A 15898-nucleotide genomic window follows, 5' to 3' on the forward strand; every position below is an offset into this window, starting at 1 on the left:
TATTTATTAAAGAGGAATTTCTATGAGACTGAGATGTTTAGCATGTCTAGCACGTTTTGTATGTTTGTGAATGCGGGTAGACTACCATTATTCAACAAAGACAAGGTAAAAATGGTTTTTCATTCTCTGTCCCCTTTAAAAATAGTCTTTAGTATACGACAGAGTAATTAATACTTATAAATCAGTGTATAATGGATTATGATCATGATCTTTGAAAGAGCAAATAAAAAAATATAAAAATGTAACTTTAACTGTTCTTATAATGGGGTATAGGTGTTGTTGTGTATTTATAAATATATTAATAGAATAGTAACATTTACCTATAAACAACTATAAAGAAGACTATAATTCATTATAAACATGTGCTTCATAGAAAGTGTTACCAAATATTTTAACTTCTTTTGTGATGCATTTTTGTACTTTATATGGCTTTTTATTGTCATTTCATTTATTTGATGTAGTGTTGACACATCAGTACTACAGTTTTGCGTTTGTATAACTATGGTAATGCAAATGGTGATCAATCCAAAAACACATGATTAATACACTTTCAGTAGAATAAAATCTTTATTTTACATTTTGCACTCCAAAGCGACTTTTAAGCTATACATTTTTATCATTATGTGTATACCCTGGTATCGAACCCATGACCATGTTTGCTCATTTACCAAGTGAGGTACAGTAAGACTTTCTACCAGTAAAACTTACAACCCTGATCAACTTTAGAAGTTGATTTCCACAGGATATAGCTGATACTGACGTGTTATTTATCACAAAAGCAACTTTCTCTCGTTTTACATATTTCCTTTGTGGGGCAGCAGTGGCTCAGTGGTTCATGCAGGTTGTATACAAACCGTAAGGTTGATGGTTCAATCCCCGGCTCCATCTGACCAAGTGTCGAGGTGTCCCTTAAGTAAGATACCTAACCCCAGCTGCTCCCGACGAGCTGACACCACCGTTGATGTGTGAATGTGAAGCAAACTGTAAAAGAGCTTTGGATTGCCATGGGTCTATGAAAGCACTATATGAATACAGTTCAGTCCATTTCCTAGTTGGACTTTTCTATTTTTGCTGCTATTGAGGTTTTTGCAGGTCGAGTCCCCAGTTTGCCTAAAGGCAAAAAAAAGCATACCTGCTGATTTTGAGTTTGTCCAAAAGTTTTATGCTTGTATAAGATTGTATCAGATGTAGGTGAGAGGTACTGGACAACATTTATATCTTATTTAAGATTAATATGTTCCACATTTATCTGATTAATGTGGTTGCCAAGGCATTGCTGTACTGATGAATGTGGTGTTCTGGATGATTTCAAGGTAACTGAATATTGGCCCAAGTCTGCCAGCCAAAACTTGTAAGTCAAATCACTTAGAAAACTCATTACACTCCTTAACAAGTACAATATGAAATTTCTTCAAGTCTGTAACCATCTAAGTGTATTACTTCGCTTTGGAGGGTTATGCTCAATTCCCTAACATCAAGTATGAGCAATGGTCTTAGTAATCCTAACAGTAAATGCCACAGTAACAATGTCTTTTCTCGTTTTTGTCCATCCACAGGTTCTGTCAGTACCTCACAGGAGACTGGTGTGCTGCAGTCGACTGTTTGAGGTGACTGACATCAATAAAGCCCAAAAGCAAGCTGCTCACCAGAGAGAGGTCTTTCTCTTCAACGACCTACTTGTGGTAACTACAAAGCACATTTCATTGCCTGCTATTTTTCTACAAATCATTTTATTGCCATTTCATGTCCTTTAATATTTTTGAATTTAACTAATCTTGGATAATGGAGAATGAAAGTAGAAGATTTAAGACTTCTTCAAATTTTAATTTATTAAATTGTTTTTAAACTTAGTGCTTTTCACAATGCGCTTTGTTGCACTACTTACGTGCCTGTTTTTTGGGAAACGTTCTTGAAAACACAAATTACAGAATATGGTAAAGTTAAACATGCAACATAATAGTCACTTACCAACAACGTAGCTATTATTATCAATGCATAACCCAGGTGCTGTAACAAGTCCTGCACAACCTATCTTTGGAGATTCCATATACTCTTTTTATTTCAATTTTTTTTTTTTTGCCAAATTGGATTTTGCAAGAACATTGAATGTCCATACACTTCATCAAAGTGTACACATTTTACAGTATATTCTCTCATTTCTATTTTTATGTTTGTATCGCAGTGGTTATGCCGTACTTTCACTATCAGGCTGAAAGTTTCGGCCATTTGCACTGCAGAGCTGTTGCCCTTAATGTGAATACAATTCTGAGGTCAATAATGAAGTTCTTTCCCCCCCACTGTTCAGATAATTTAGTCGAAGCCTCAAAGCCCATGAAATTAATCAAAGATTAAATGTCTATTATAATTAATGCAGCCATTAGGCAGACTGGAAGGCTATCACAGAGATGTATAAAACTATTCTCAAAATTAAAAGAGCTCATGGTAATCTTGTGATTAAAAGGAATGATTAAATTACAAAATGCATTTTTCCCATCACAATCACAGGTGAAATTTGGGGCCTTGTTTGAAAAATGACTTTTGTAAAATGAAGAAAGATTGTACGCAAATTAGTTATGTGAACATTGGATGTAATAAATTAAAGGAGATTTGCAAATTCTAGATATCTTGACAGTATTTAGTTCTTCTGTGATATCAGTTCATACAGTTATTGCTTTTCTGTTGCAGCAATAATTTAAAAGAGATGTGAGTCAAAGGGGTTCTTGTTTCTGTAGATTTGGTGGCAAAATGATTCAATATTGCAGTAGAGGAGAACAGGGGCGAAAAGTAAAGCTGGACGAAAGTGATTTTCTCCGAGCCCTGATTACATTTGCTTTCCAAACTATGACAGCATCTTCACCACAAAACCCTTGACTGAGCTGACAAATATTGCGTTATTTTGTCATTGTTTTGCGCGTCTAGGTTCAGAAAGCTGTTTTCGTAAATCCTAAAGCTGTATTTTGTGTTTCTCATTTCATGTGTTACAGTACTGATCCATCTAGCAGTTATTTATGCTCTAACACATCCTGAAGTTTGCCTTCTCAGAGTTTTACATAATAAAAGTAAATTGGGTTTAAAACACTTGTTACTTCTGTCCCGCTGCTAATACTGTTGCATTATGTAAAAAATGTATATTATTGTATAAATACTGTACTTCATACTGTTCATACTTTTGAATTTTTTTAATCCTCAACAATTCAGGTTGCTTTTGAAAAAAAAAACTGAAATTTTAAATGAAAATGTAATTTAATTATTTTTTGCAAAAATAAATGACAAATATGCTTGCAGTTACATATTAACAAGGTCATAGGCATGTTTATTTAACAAAAAAAAATTAACACAAAAATCTATAATGTTCTGTTGTGTTACTTTTGACCCACCTGTGTGTTACTTTCGTCCCAGCTAACAGTTACAATAGTAACAATTCACTACTTATGTTCAAAGTCTTTTTACATTTGTTCAGAACTCCACCTGGTATTGATAGTCAACACTTGTGAGTTATTGACCAAATCATAAATAAATCTCTATCTCAAACATTACTTTTTCTGAAAAATTGTACTTTCGCCCCCGCTCTCCCCTATTGTGAGTAAACCACGGAACTGTGAGAAAAGATGCTAAACTACAAAAACCAATTATTATGGCCTCCTATTCCACAGAAGTAAGCACTTACAATCTAACTGATTACTAATAGCTGATTCAAACAGACTGCTAGACAGAATTACTTTTTCAAAAGCAACATTGTGCTGATCAAATTTTGATCAAATTCTACCTTAACATTCCGACATTTTCGAATAATAGGTAAAATTATATGACAATGAAAAACTATAAAATAACACAAATGTACAGGAACAATCAAAATGTTTAACATCTTCAAAGCAACCTCTGCCTACACTCCCAGAAATAAAGGTACAAAAGCTGACACTGGGACAGTAACTCGTCAAAAAGTTTTAATATGTATGGGCAGGACCGTAACCATTGAGGTGGTCATGTCCCCTCCAATAATCAGAAACATCATGCTTCACGATGCCATAGAAGAACTGTTTTTGGCTAAATGGTTCCATAAAGAACTTAAACATCTGGGGCCGTTTGCACCAGCCAGACGTAAAAAAAAGTTTGGTGAAAAGCCCTACGTCGGGCTACGCTCAGCATAGGCGATGCGCGCTCCCGCGTTTAACCAAAGTGATATTGAGATGCCATTTGCGTTACTGTGGTTATAAACTTACATATACAGAGCTTTTCCTCTTCTCAAATGCTTACCAGTGTGCTCTTCCTCAAGAAGCGTGCATCATGTCTAGACCCATCAAACACAACACTAAACAAAAGCCTTTACTGTTTGCCCAAAATTTAATTATTTGCAAATTAATTCTAATAGTTCTGGATTAAATCGAAATGAACTTAAAGCTTTTAATAAGTTCTTTAGTCTTTGTAAATATTTAGGTATTTTATGATATATAAGAATTTATTGGTGCTGTCTCTCACTTTGCCATGCATGAAAGCACACTGCTCATGTATCATACGCATTATATGCGCCAATGTCTCATCAAATTTGATTATTTCTATGTTTGGCATAGAAACAAGCCAACAGTTTATACCATGGGCGTAGATTTAGGGTGGGACGCTAGGGACATGTCCCTAGCAATATTCAGGGAAGACTGAATTGTCCCTAGCAATAATTTCGACCAAACAATTAATCTGTATTTATATATAACCACTAATGTCCGTCTTATTCTTGTGTTTTCTATTTTTTACTTTACTTCTTTAATTATATATATATTTTTTAAGGAATCATTTAAATGAGATTAAAAATCTTTTGCAATCCCGTTCTGTGAAAATGACGCTCTATGTGGTACACAAACGGTTAACAGCTTTCGTTCTCTGCAATGCCCGCCTCCGTAACTCACATCACTAATATGATTGGCTTTTCATTTCTTTAGTCCCGCCTCTCTAATCACATTGCTAATATGATTGGATTAGCATTTATTAAGTCCCGCCTCTCTAAATCACATCACTTTATGGGCTTGTCTTTACTCGCTACGTGTGATAGGATGGTTTCACTTTGTACAACGCGCCAAAGTTCACTCAACAAGACGCGTGTGATTATTCGGGCTACAGGTAAGTGAGGAAGAAAGTATTATTATACCCACTGTAACTGTTTCATGCACAAAATACAGAACAACTTGCGTCACATAATGATTCAAGGACAGTGTTTTCAACAATACACGACAATCCCATGTTAACCTGAGGAGATGCAAACTTTTGTCAACCTTTTATAAATGGGGTAGCAAGGTTATTTAGGGGGTCCCTAATCCATGAAAGAAAATAACCCCAACATGGTAAAAACAGGAAACAGCATGATATACATACCAACTTCAACACTGGGATTTTTTTGGCAAAATTAGTCAGATGTCACTGAGTAAAGTGCATACTGAGTTGTCTGTTGTTTATGTCAAGTAAACGGTGATAAACAGTTTTTGCAATGCGACCATTTTATTTATGTCCCCACCAATTCCAGAATCAAACCTACGCCCTTGGTTTATACTTATGCCTACCGTTGACTAGACGTAAGATTTGTCTCAGATGTGCACTAGGCCTAGATGGTGCAACAGTTGTAAAGTCTGACGTAAAGCGCATTTTACGTCCTTACGACCAGGTTTACGCCCAGCTGGTGCAGCCGGCCCCAGAAGAACCATTTAGTTTCCAAAAAGTTTCTTTGTAGTGCGAAAAGGTTGTAAAGATTATAAAAATGTATGCCAAATGCATAATTGTAAATCAGCATCTCTTTCCTATACAGATTTTAAAACTGTGTCCAAAGAAGAAAAGTTCGGCTGCCTACACCTTTTGCAAGGCCATGGGTCTGCTGGGCATGCAGTTTCACCTGTTCGAGTGTGAAAGTAAGATTTGCATCTCTTGCTATAAAACACAAAGAAAAGACACAGTAACACTTCCAATGTAGGGAGCTTACGAGCGCCTTTAAAACTTCATACAAGATCTAGGCTATTATGTGCCTTTTATGCAGTCATTTCATTGATTTACCTCCAACAAAGGGAACAACACATGATAAATGAAGATGACAGGCACTGAACAAACCCTCTCATTTTCCAATTAAAGCATCCACAAGCATCTCTCTCCTCCCACTATCTCTTCATCCCATTCTCTTTCTTTCTCACACACACTTGTGGCAGATGGGCTATAATTAAGCAAGATGAGTGTTATGGCTTGTGCTTATATTTCACCCCACTTAAATCGGTGGACTGAATAGAAAGGATGTGATAGGAATGACACACAAGTGAGCAAAGACACACAATGTTTCAATGCACAACAGACAATAAATGACACTGAATTACTATTACTATCATGGCGTATGGCTTGTTGCTACTGTTAATGTTAAAATAACTTCAGTATTAACTAAGTAAGGTCATGTCAAAAAATGAAATCAATATAAAGTAAATGATTGAAATCAAACTTTGATGCTCTTAACCACATAGTTAGTTTATGAGACCTGGATCGCATATAAGGGTTATACTATATAACACTGTGATTCACAGCAATGCTGATATATGGCCGTATATCAGTGCTTTTATATTTTTTTTAAGTAAAATTAACAGTCGTTCTCTCTTTCGTTCTGTTTTTCAGACTATCCTCACGCGATCACTATTGTGTCTCCGTGTTCGGGCTCTGATAAGAAACAGGTGCTGAATTTTTGTGCCCAAAGTGCAGAAGAGCTGCTGAAGTTTGTTGAGGACCTAAAGGAGTCCATCGCCGAGGTGTCAGAGATGGAGCAGATACGTATTGAATGTAAGTGTGTAAGTGTTACCATAAGAGAGTGAATGACTTTTCAGGGAGAGAGCGAAGTTTACTAGTGGTGTAGTCTAGTATGGTGACTAAAAGAAGGTTGTGACAACAATATTTATGCCCTAAAATAGTGATTATTTTATGCACTGCAAAGTTAGCTTTATTTAAACCTTTATGTGCATCTTTTCTTTGTGCTTTTTGCATCTTGCTATGAATAAGCAGTCACTGGACAGTTTCCATGGTAACAGAGTAAAGCTGCCCAGTTGTTGACAACTATGCTTGTTGACAACTATTGGCTAGTTAAAAATGTTAATATTTTGGGGGGGGGAAAGAGTGGTGTATGTTGTGTTAAGGCTGTTATGCTGTGTTTGCTAACCATTTTATCTGGGTGGTTGCTATTCAAAAGAGTAGAGAGGCGCTATGACTAGATGTTCTGCTCCTTGACTTCCATTTATTCACATTTTTACCAAACCAGTGTGTATCCCTTTGCGTGAAATTTAAAAGGCTTTTTGTTTACAAACTTGCAAACAATATATTTTACAGTAGGTTCCTGTATCGATAATGTACACAGTAAAGACCATATGGCCTTCCGCATGATAAACTAAAATTTTCTCACTTTAAGTGAGAAAAATTGTTAACATCTAAGATATTTAAACTTATGTTACCAATTGAAGGAATTTTTTAAGTTGATCCAACTTTTACTTTTTTACAGTGTACATCTTTTGTTGGTAAAATGGCAATAATACCATATTCATAATTTTTTCTCATGTCTTTACCAATATTTACTGTAAAGCTGCTTAACAACAAAGCAAAATTGTCAAAGAAATATAGCACAGCTGCAGCACAACCCATGAGTTTTCAATCCAAAAACAAGGTTTGCAACGTTTCCAAAAGTCTCTGTTTACAAGTGTAGTGTGTATGCCAAGGCATAACCATAGCAATGCAATGGATTTTAAAATGAAAACGCTTTATTGTAAACATATTCTGAGTAAATTCCGGTGGCGCTGCACTGCTGGCGACACGGACACCTGTTGCTGCTGACATTTTTATATTTTCTTATACTGTGTATCACGTTTCTTCTATGCGATTTTATGTTATTTATATTGGTACATCGGTCTGATTGACCAACTTTAAGCTCTTTTTGTACGGACGAGCCCAAAGTTTGTGAACGCCGGAATGTCGATCATACAGCTCTTCATTGGGCTGTTAATTACGACACACCTGATGTCGATATGCTACGCGCACCATACTGCACGGAGGAGTAGCGATCCAATATTAACATACACAAGAGATGACTTACTTTTGTTTCGCTCTATGGATTATGACATTCCAGCGGATCTTCCAGAAAGTCTAAGAGCTCGGGCGACAGCGAACGGTCGCCGGCACAAAAGAGGGCACAGAGGTGGCGTCAGACGGCGTCTCCGACGACGAGGAAGCAGACCTCCGTTACCCGCTATAATACTGAGCAACGTTAGATCACTACAACAAAAGATGGATGAATTGCGTGTTAAAGCCAGAGCCTGTTTCGAGTATCGCGACGCGGGTCTCCTGGCGCTTACTGAAACTTGGCTTCGTCCGGAGATGCCCAGCTCGCTGGTAGAGGTACAGGGGTTTTCTCTTATTCGGGCTGATAGATCTGCCACCTCGGGGAAGAGCAGGGGCGGTGGCATCTGTGTGTTTGTAAATGACCGATGGTGCAGTCAAACAACAGTTAAATCCAGAGTATGCACTTCGGATATTGAACTTTTATGTCTGAGTTTAAGACCTTTTTACCTCCCAAGAGAATTCGGGAACATTTTGATGTGTGTTGTTTACATTCCACCATCGGGCAATGCAGCCAAAGCTGCGGGCGTAATAAGAGACTGTATACAAACACAACTCCAACATACACCAGAAGCGCCGGTGCTGGTACTCGGCGATTTTAACCACTGTAAATTGGAGTCAGTTCTTTCTGGTTATGAACAGTATGTGAGAGTCAATACAAGAGGGAAAAATGTTTTAGACAAATGCTATGGCAATATAAAAGAAGCGTATACGTCTAGAATAAGGCCCCCCTTATCGAACTCTGATCACGATACAGTGTTCTTAATCCCAACGTACAAGACTATGCTGAAAAGACACAAACCGGTGACGAAAAGTGTTAATGTATGGTCAAAGGACAGTGTTGAAGCCTTAAAAGGCTGTTTTCTTTGCACTGATTGGGAAGTTTTTCAGAGTGAGGATATTGAGGAAACTACTGTGGTTACAACGGACTATATTAAATTTTGTACAGATACTGTGATTCCCAAAAAGACTGTGATTACATTTGCCAACAATAAACCTTACATTACGAAGGAGATAAAAGATTGTATTAACCGGAAGAAATGTGCTTTTAACAATCATGACAGACCTGGGTTAAGCAAAATCCAGAAAGAGTTGAATGGTCTGTTAAGGGACGCAAGGAAAAAACATAAGGAATTCCTGGAGGACAAGCTACATACGTCCAACCCTAAGCAGCTGTGGGACTCCATGAAATCCATAACTAACATGCAGCCTATTAGGAAAGCTGTTTCGACCCGTGATGACTTACAAATGGCAAATGATTTAAATGACTTTTATCTTAGATTTGAGAAGTGTGGGCATAAGTCCAGTAGTACCATGGAGTATTCTTGGGGTACCATCAATGATAAGTTATTGATTGATCCGAGGCAGATTAATTTTCATTTTAAACATGTTTGCCCTAAGAAATCAGCCGGACCTGATGGAATTTCTTCCTATGTTATTAAGAACTGTGCAGATGAGCTGACTCCAGTGTGGCACCCAATATTCCAACAATCTTTTGACTCTGGCATTGTTCCCAGCTTGTGGAAAAAATCACTAATTATACCTGTCCCCAAAATTGCTAGACCACTGGACAATAATGATTTCAGACCTATAGCTCTGACATCTGTGATCATGAAATGTTTTGAAAGATGCGTTGTGTCTATGTTAAAAGCAGGAGTTGCAGATAAATTAGATCCCTTACAATTTGCATATAGGCAAGGGAGAGGAACTGAGGATGCTATCAATAGCATAATGCACTTGATTTTAAAACATTTAGAGAGCCCTAAAGCTTACGCCCGGCTACTGTTTATTGATTTTAGTTCTGCTTTTAACACTATTCAACCTCAACTGTTAATGGATAAAATGAAGCAGCTGTGTGTTAACCCACTCATCACCAAATGGTACTATTCTTTTTTAACAGCGAGAACTCAATGTGTAAAAGTAAATGGTCGCATTTCACAGGTAAAGAGTAGCGGTACTGGTGTCCCTCAAGGATGTGTCAGTTCACCTATTCTTTTTACACTTTTTACAAATGAATGCTCAAACCGGCACTCACAGAATTATGTATTTAAATATTCAGATGACACAGCCATTTTAAGTTTACTTTACGAACATGATAATGTTAGCACCATTTATCAGGAAGAAATAAGTATGTTTGTTGACTGGTGTGATAAAAATGAGTTGGTAATTAACACAAAAAAGACACAGGAAATTGTTTTTGACCCAAAATGTATTGGTGACCATCAACCAGTGGTTATACACGACCATTATATTACTCAGTCGCAGACCTACAAGTATCTGGGGGTGTATATAGAGAGCTCACTTACATGGAACACACACATTGAATGGGTTTGTACTCGTCTAGAGCAAAGATTGTACTTCCTGCGCAGATTACGTCTGTATGGTGTAAACAATAATGTCATGAGGCTGTTTTATAAAGCTGTTTTAGAAAGTATTGTTAGGTACGGGATCACTGTATGGTACGGTAGTCTTTCAGTGAAACTTAAATCAAAGTTGATGCACTTGATATTGACAGCATCTAAAATTGTCGGGCATGAGAGAGACTGTAACCTCCAGGTTTTATATGAGGAGTGTATTCTGAACCAGACAGAAAGGATCATTGGCGATCAGAGTCATTTTTTACACACACAATATGAACTGCTCCCCTCTGGTAGAAGATACAGAGTCCCAAGGTGTAAGCTGAATCGATACAAGAACTCTTTCGTACCTGTATCTGTGTGTCTTTTTAACAAATGTCAATCTTAACTTCTTTCTCTTTATTGTACTTTATATATTATTTGCTTTTTATCCTTTTTACTCCATTGAATGTAGTTTTTTATGTAGGTCATGCAGCAATTGTGGTGTCCAAAACAATTTTCCTTTCGAGGACAATAAAGTATACTACTACTACTAAATAATGACAAAAGATTTGTATTTGGTGTGCTAACCCTTTTAAGGCACAATACAAACAAAAACAAAGGCAAAGCTTAATGGTATTATGAAGGAAAGTGGAACGATGAGAGATGGGATTTTCACCATTTAGAGACGTGCATTATGCAATTTGCTAACCATGTTCACGGATTTATGTTTTATTGCCTGTATGTTTGATCACATTATTTTATGCCTTCGTAATGAATTAGCTGCAAGGCACAACAGTTGCATACTAGATGCTGTATAACCGCTAATGATGGGGACGAGACCGTCTATGTCCGAGTCAAGACCGAGTCTTTGAAGGCTCGAGACCGAGTCAAGACCGAGTCTTTGAAGGGTCGAGACCGAGTCGAGACCAAGTCCACTGGTTTTCAAATACAGCTGAGTCCGAGTCAAGATCAAGTCTTTAAGGAAGCAACTCTGAGTCGAGACCTAGTCCTTCAGGAGTCGAGTCCGAGTCGAGACCAAGACCATAAAAACATGTCAGTTTTCATATTCATGATTTAATATCACCCCAGTTAATAATCAACAGTTAGGCCTACAGACTAAGCTAGATTGGGAATTGTTTAGGGGAGCAGTCTTAATGTCTTAATATGGACTATGCTTTTACTATCATTAAAAAAACCCCTACCACATGCATCATCTTCTGCCTGTTTTTCTAGAGATAAATAAAGGCTCTGATGGCAGTATCTTTGCATTGCACCATGGGATGTCATTTTCAAAAAATGCCGTTAACATTGCATTTTAATATTATTGTTGTGTGTTATGTGAACATAAAAAATGCGTTGGTCTCGAGGACTCGATCTGAAATTACAAGTCCTTCTCCTCTCACTGTGGTCTGAGACCAAGTCAAGACTGAGTCTTCAAAGGAACAAGTCCAAGACGAGTCCAAGAAAGCAGAAGACCGGACTCGAGTACTATGTCACTAATAACCGCCACCTCCACATTTGTCCACATGTGTTGCCATAGTTTCTACAAATGGAAACGCTTAGGTTACTCACGTAACCCCGGTTCCCTGAAATAACGGGAACGAAGCATTGCGTCAGTTAGCTGACGCTATGGGGGGAAACTCCTGTTTACTCCGTGACTGAAGCCTATTGGTTAACGTCTGTACAAAGTACAGACCAATGACGTTTGAACCCGCGCGCGGGAGGAACGCGTCCCTATATAAGCGCGGTTCAATCGTCAGGAGCTCATTATATTCGACTGAAGCGCGCAGCCGAATAACACTCGCTGCGTAGACGTTTGTAGCACGGCAAGAGACGCAATGCTTCGTTCCCGTTATTTCAGGGAACCGGGGTTACGTGAGTAACCTAAGCGTTCCCTTTCAATACGGTTCACTTCGCATTGCGTCAGTTAGCTGACGCTATGGGGGAACGTAATCCCATCACGCCGTGCATACACAACGTACTGAAGTGCCTTACCGGAGAGACACTGCGTGTGGCCCTATACCCGGCATATTCACAGCTTTAAAAGCAAATGTGTAAGCACCATATAAATTGTTGACGCGCACACGGTGGGGTTTTAAACGCACCGGGGGCACATAACATAGCACAAGACGGCGAGGTCCCGAGCGCGCCGCGGCTGTGCGAGATAAGTAAATTCAGAGTCACGTTGGTGAGCTCGCTGAGCGCACCGTGGTGTACACATAAAACGCATGAGCGTGCATGATTGAGCCGAGAGAACCTGCGCTCGTAGGGCAGGGACGTCTAAGCTGTACAATCTGACAACGTAGACGGCGAAGACCAGCCGGCCGCGTAGCAGATATCAAATATAGATATAGATACCCCTGTAGACCAAGTTCATGAAGAAGCCAAACTCGCACAGAGTGGGCTCTATATAGGACATAGCTCATAGAGGGGCGTGAGCCGGTGCGATGGTTTCAACGATCCATCTAAATAACCACTGTTAGCAACAGACATACGTAGTGAGTGATCTGCGCAGCTCACGAACGGCCGATCTGACTATAATATGCGGCAGAACGGTTCGTAGCGTGGGATTATACAGATACCACAATAGTGTGAACCCAGGTGCACCCTCGAGCGCATCGGGATGCATATAGGTAGTATTATAGTGCACAGATCGGTGAGCTTTCCAAGCGCGCCGTAAATGTGTATTGACTATAAATTGCACGGGCACAGGTGAACACTTGAATACATCGTGAATGCATATAGATGAATCAGAGTGTTATAATGCACAGGCCGGCAAGATTCTCGAGCGCGCCGTCATGTGTTCTGATAATAAATTGTGCGCACACGGGTGAACTCTTCAGTGCACCGTGAATGCGTATAGATAAATCAGTGCACAGAACGCGCCGTGAATGTGTACAGATATGATTGATGAACGTAACGGTGGGCACCCAACGCACCGTGAACGTACACAGATGAACAACAATGTATGTGTCACAAAGCATAACACAGCTGTGTATACAGGTGAGCTTTCCCAAGCGCATCTTATTGTATACCAAAATGTTATAGCGTGTACATGTGAGCTTCTCTAAGCGCACGGTGGACGCATATAATTAAAAACCATATCGTGCATACAGGTGAGCTAATGGGCGCACCTTTAATGCAACAAACCTCAGTAGTGCGCGAAGCAGGGATGTCGAAGCTGTAAACTGACAACGTGGACGGCGGGGACCAGCCGGCCGTGTCACAATTGTCAATGAGAAACCTCTAAGACCATGCCCATGCTCTAAGACAAGTGAGCATAATTGTCACGGGAGGTGATAACGTCAACGATCCATAAATAGCCTGTATTGACAGGTGCTCTAGTGAGTGATCTGTGACGCAGATGAACAGCTGATCGTCTGATGTACGTCAGACGTATGTGTCATACAGGACCTTGGACAGTTCCAGAGCGCTGTGCCTCGGGCACCGTCCGCATCTGAGAAATGACAGGCTTATGAATAAAGTGAATGGCCAGCCGTAAAAGCATGGTTCGCTGTACCGCCGCCGTCCGCATCTGAGAGATGACAGGCTTGTGAATTAAATGAATGGTCGGTCGTAAAAGCGTGGTTCGCTGTTATCACGGCCACATAGATATAGGTAGGGGAGAGAGCCGCCGTGCCTCTGTAGTGAGGAGAAAAGTGTTCCACCGGCGATTCGCGGGGGGTTTTGACTTTCAAATGTCACTAGACAGAATGGATCAGACTTTGCATAAGGACGCCTCGTGAAAGGGGTCCTAGCAGCTTGTGTCAATGTGTCATAAGGCACGTAATGTAGGTCGTGTCCCACGGATGCCATCTCCGCACGCCCATCGTAATGGGTTAATATTGGTAGTTAAGCATGAGATGCGTATCACTCTGATTGAACATAGCTTATAAGGCGATGCAATGAGTTTATAAAGGAGATGACTCGTCAGCTTGTTCAGGGGGCGAGATCTCAGTCTGGTTCGGTAAATAATGAAACCACCGTAGATTGCCCGACCGCATTATCACAATAACACGGTCGAGAGTGCTGCAGTGCTAAATCATCCTCTTAATGTACCGTATTCACAGTACAAGGTGATTTATATGAGACAAACGGCGTTCCACGCGCCGAAGGCTGATTGCCGTCGTAAAGCGTGTTCAACCCACAGCAAATGCTGGGCTAGCTCGTAATGACAGCACTTCATGCAGCCGTGTGTAACTTAAGCAAGCTTCCCGGCCGTCAGCTCGGGGCGGGACCTTTGCTTAGTCAAACTGAAGTGGACTTATGAACAGAATGCCACGATATTCAGCTTTCTGAGGCTCGTTAGAGGGGTACGTGTGCCCGTCTTAAACGAGATGCCGCGCGCGTCTGACTGTGCGCGCGCTTTAAGCTTTGAAACTTATTGTGGCGGGTAGCAAGCTCACTTGAGGTTGATATTACCCTTAATATCTCCGAGTATTGGAGCGGAGGTGTGAGCGTCTTCGGATCCGCTAATATAAATCAGCTATATGGCCGAAAAACGTCATAAACCGCTTGGCTGTAAGCCTTTGAGTGGCCGTCCGGAGAGGGCGCGATTCAAACGCTTGGAGCCATGCAAAAGTCTGAGGCTGTCCTTCCTCTAGGAAGAGAGAATAACAGCCGTAAGACCGTGCTCGTTTGCGCCATCAGCATCGTAGCGGAGAAACTGAGGTGGGCTGCGAGCGAATTTGGCAGAAAGGTGTTAGAGACACCGTACAGTCGTGGGGTGTCAATACACAGTATATGGCCAAACCGGGGTTTTTTCGGCTAGCGTCGATAGAATTATGGACAGCGGGCCGTGTGTGCGTATTACTGATTGCTTGTCAGTAAGGCGATAAAGTGTTTAGAGACACCGTACAACCGTGGGTGTCAAAACACAGTATAGTAAGCACGGAAATTACTCTTTTTAGAGGAATTAAATACCGTTCGCCACTATAGTGAGGTCGCATAGCCGACAGTATTACACAGTATGTTTGGATAAACAGCACACAGAAAACATTTCAGGGCAGTCCAGCCGAGGCGCGACATAACCCCTTTTCTCCCAGACAGTTTCGTTCTCTGTTGATGCAGCTGTGCTGCGGAGACCAGAGCTCAGCCGTTCAGGTGCACAAGCCTCAGTAGTGACGGTGACCGAACGGCTCACGGAGCAGGGTAGTATGTCTAGGTGGTTTAATGTCAGACTGAACCCATCGCAGAGAGGAAGTCTGCCGTGAGGCCCGCGGTTTTGCCGTTTATTAAAAGGGCAGAAAAACCGGGTATATATATATAAGAATGTACCAATATTCAGCGCACTGATATAGGACGGGACTGAATAAAGGGAGGTATTCGGGCCTCAGTATATTATAAACAAATTCGTTCTGCCTCTGATTCCGTCTAAACCAGAGAGAAATTACCAGGCAGACAAAGAATGAGCTATCTGAAGTGAGATCGGCTCAGGCCAGTAAAGC

The 15898-nt window shown here is 40.3% G+C and overlaps 1 protein-coding gene across 3 annotated transcripts in view; it reads left to right on the forward strand.

The window, feature by feature from the left end:
* Nucleotides 1–15898, forward strand: part of iqsec3a (IQ motif and Sec7 domain ArfGEF 3a) — a 165438-nt gene that overhangs the window by 136397 nt on the left and 13143 nt on the right. For all 3 annotated transcript variants that reach the window (XM_065274663.2, XM_065274664.2, XM_065274665.2), the window contains 3 exons: nucleotides 1557–1682; nucleotides 5789–5888; nucleotides 6631–6792. In XM_065274663.2, the coding sequence (XP_065130735.1) occupies nucleotides 1557–1682; nucleotides 5789–5888; nucleotides 6631–6792 (388 nt within the window). The remainder of the gene's footprint in view (nucleotides 1–1556; nucleotides 1683–5788; nucleotides 5889–6630; nucleotides 6793–15898) is intronic.

This window comes from Paramisgurnus dabryanus, chromosome 1 (genome assembly GCF_030506205.2).
Source record: "Paramisgurnus dabryanus chromosome 1, PD_genome_1.1, whole genome shotgun sequence".
NCBI lineage: Eukaryota > Metazoa > Chordata > Actinopteri > Cypriniformes > Cobitidae > Paramisgurnus > Paramisgurnus dabryanus.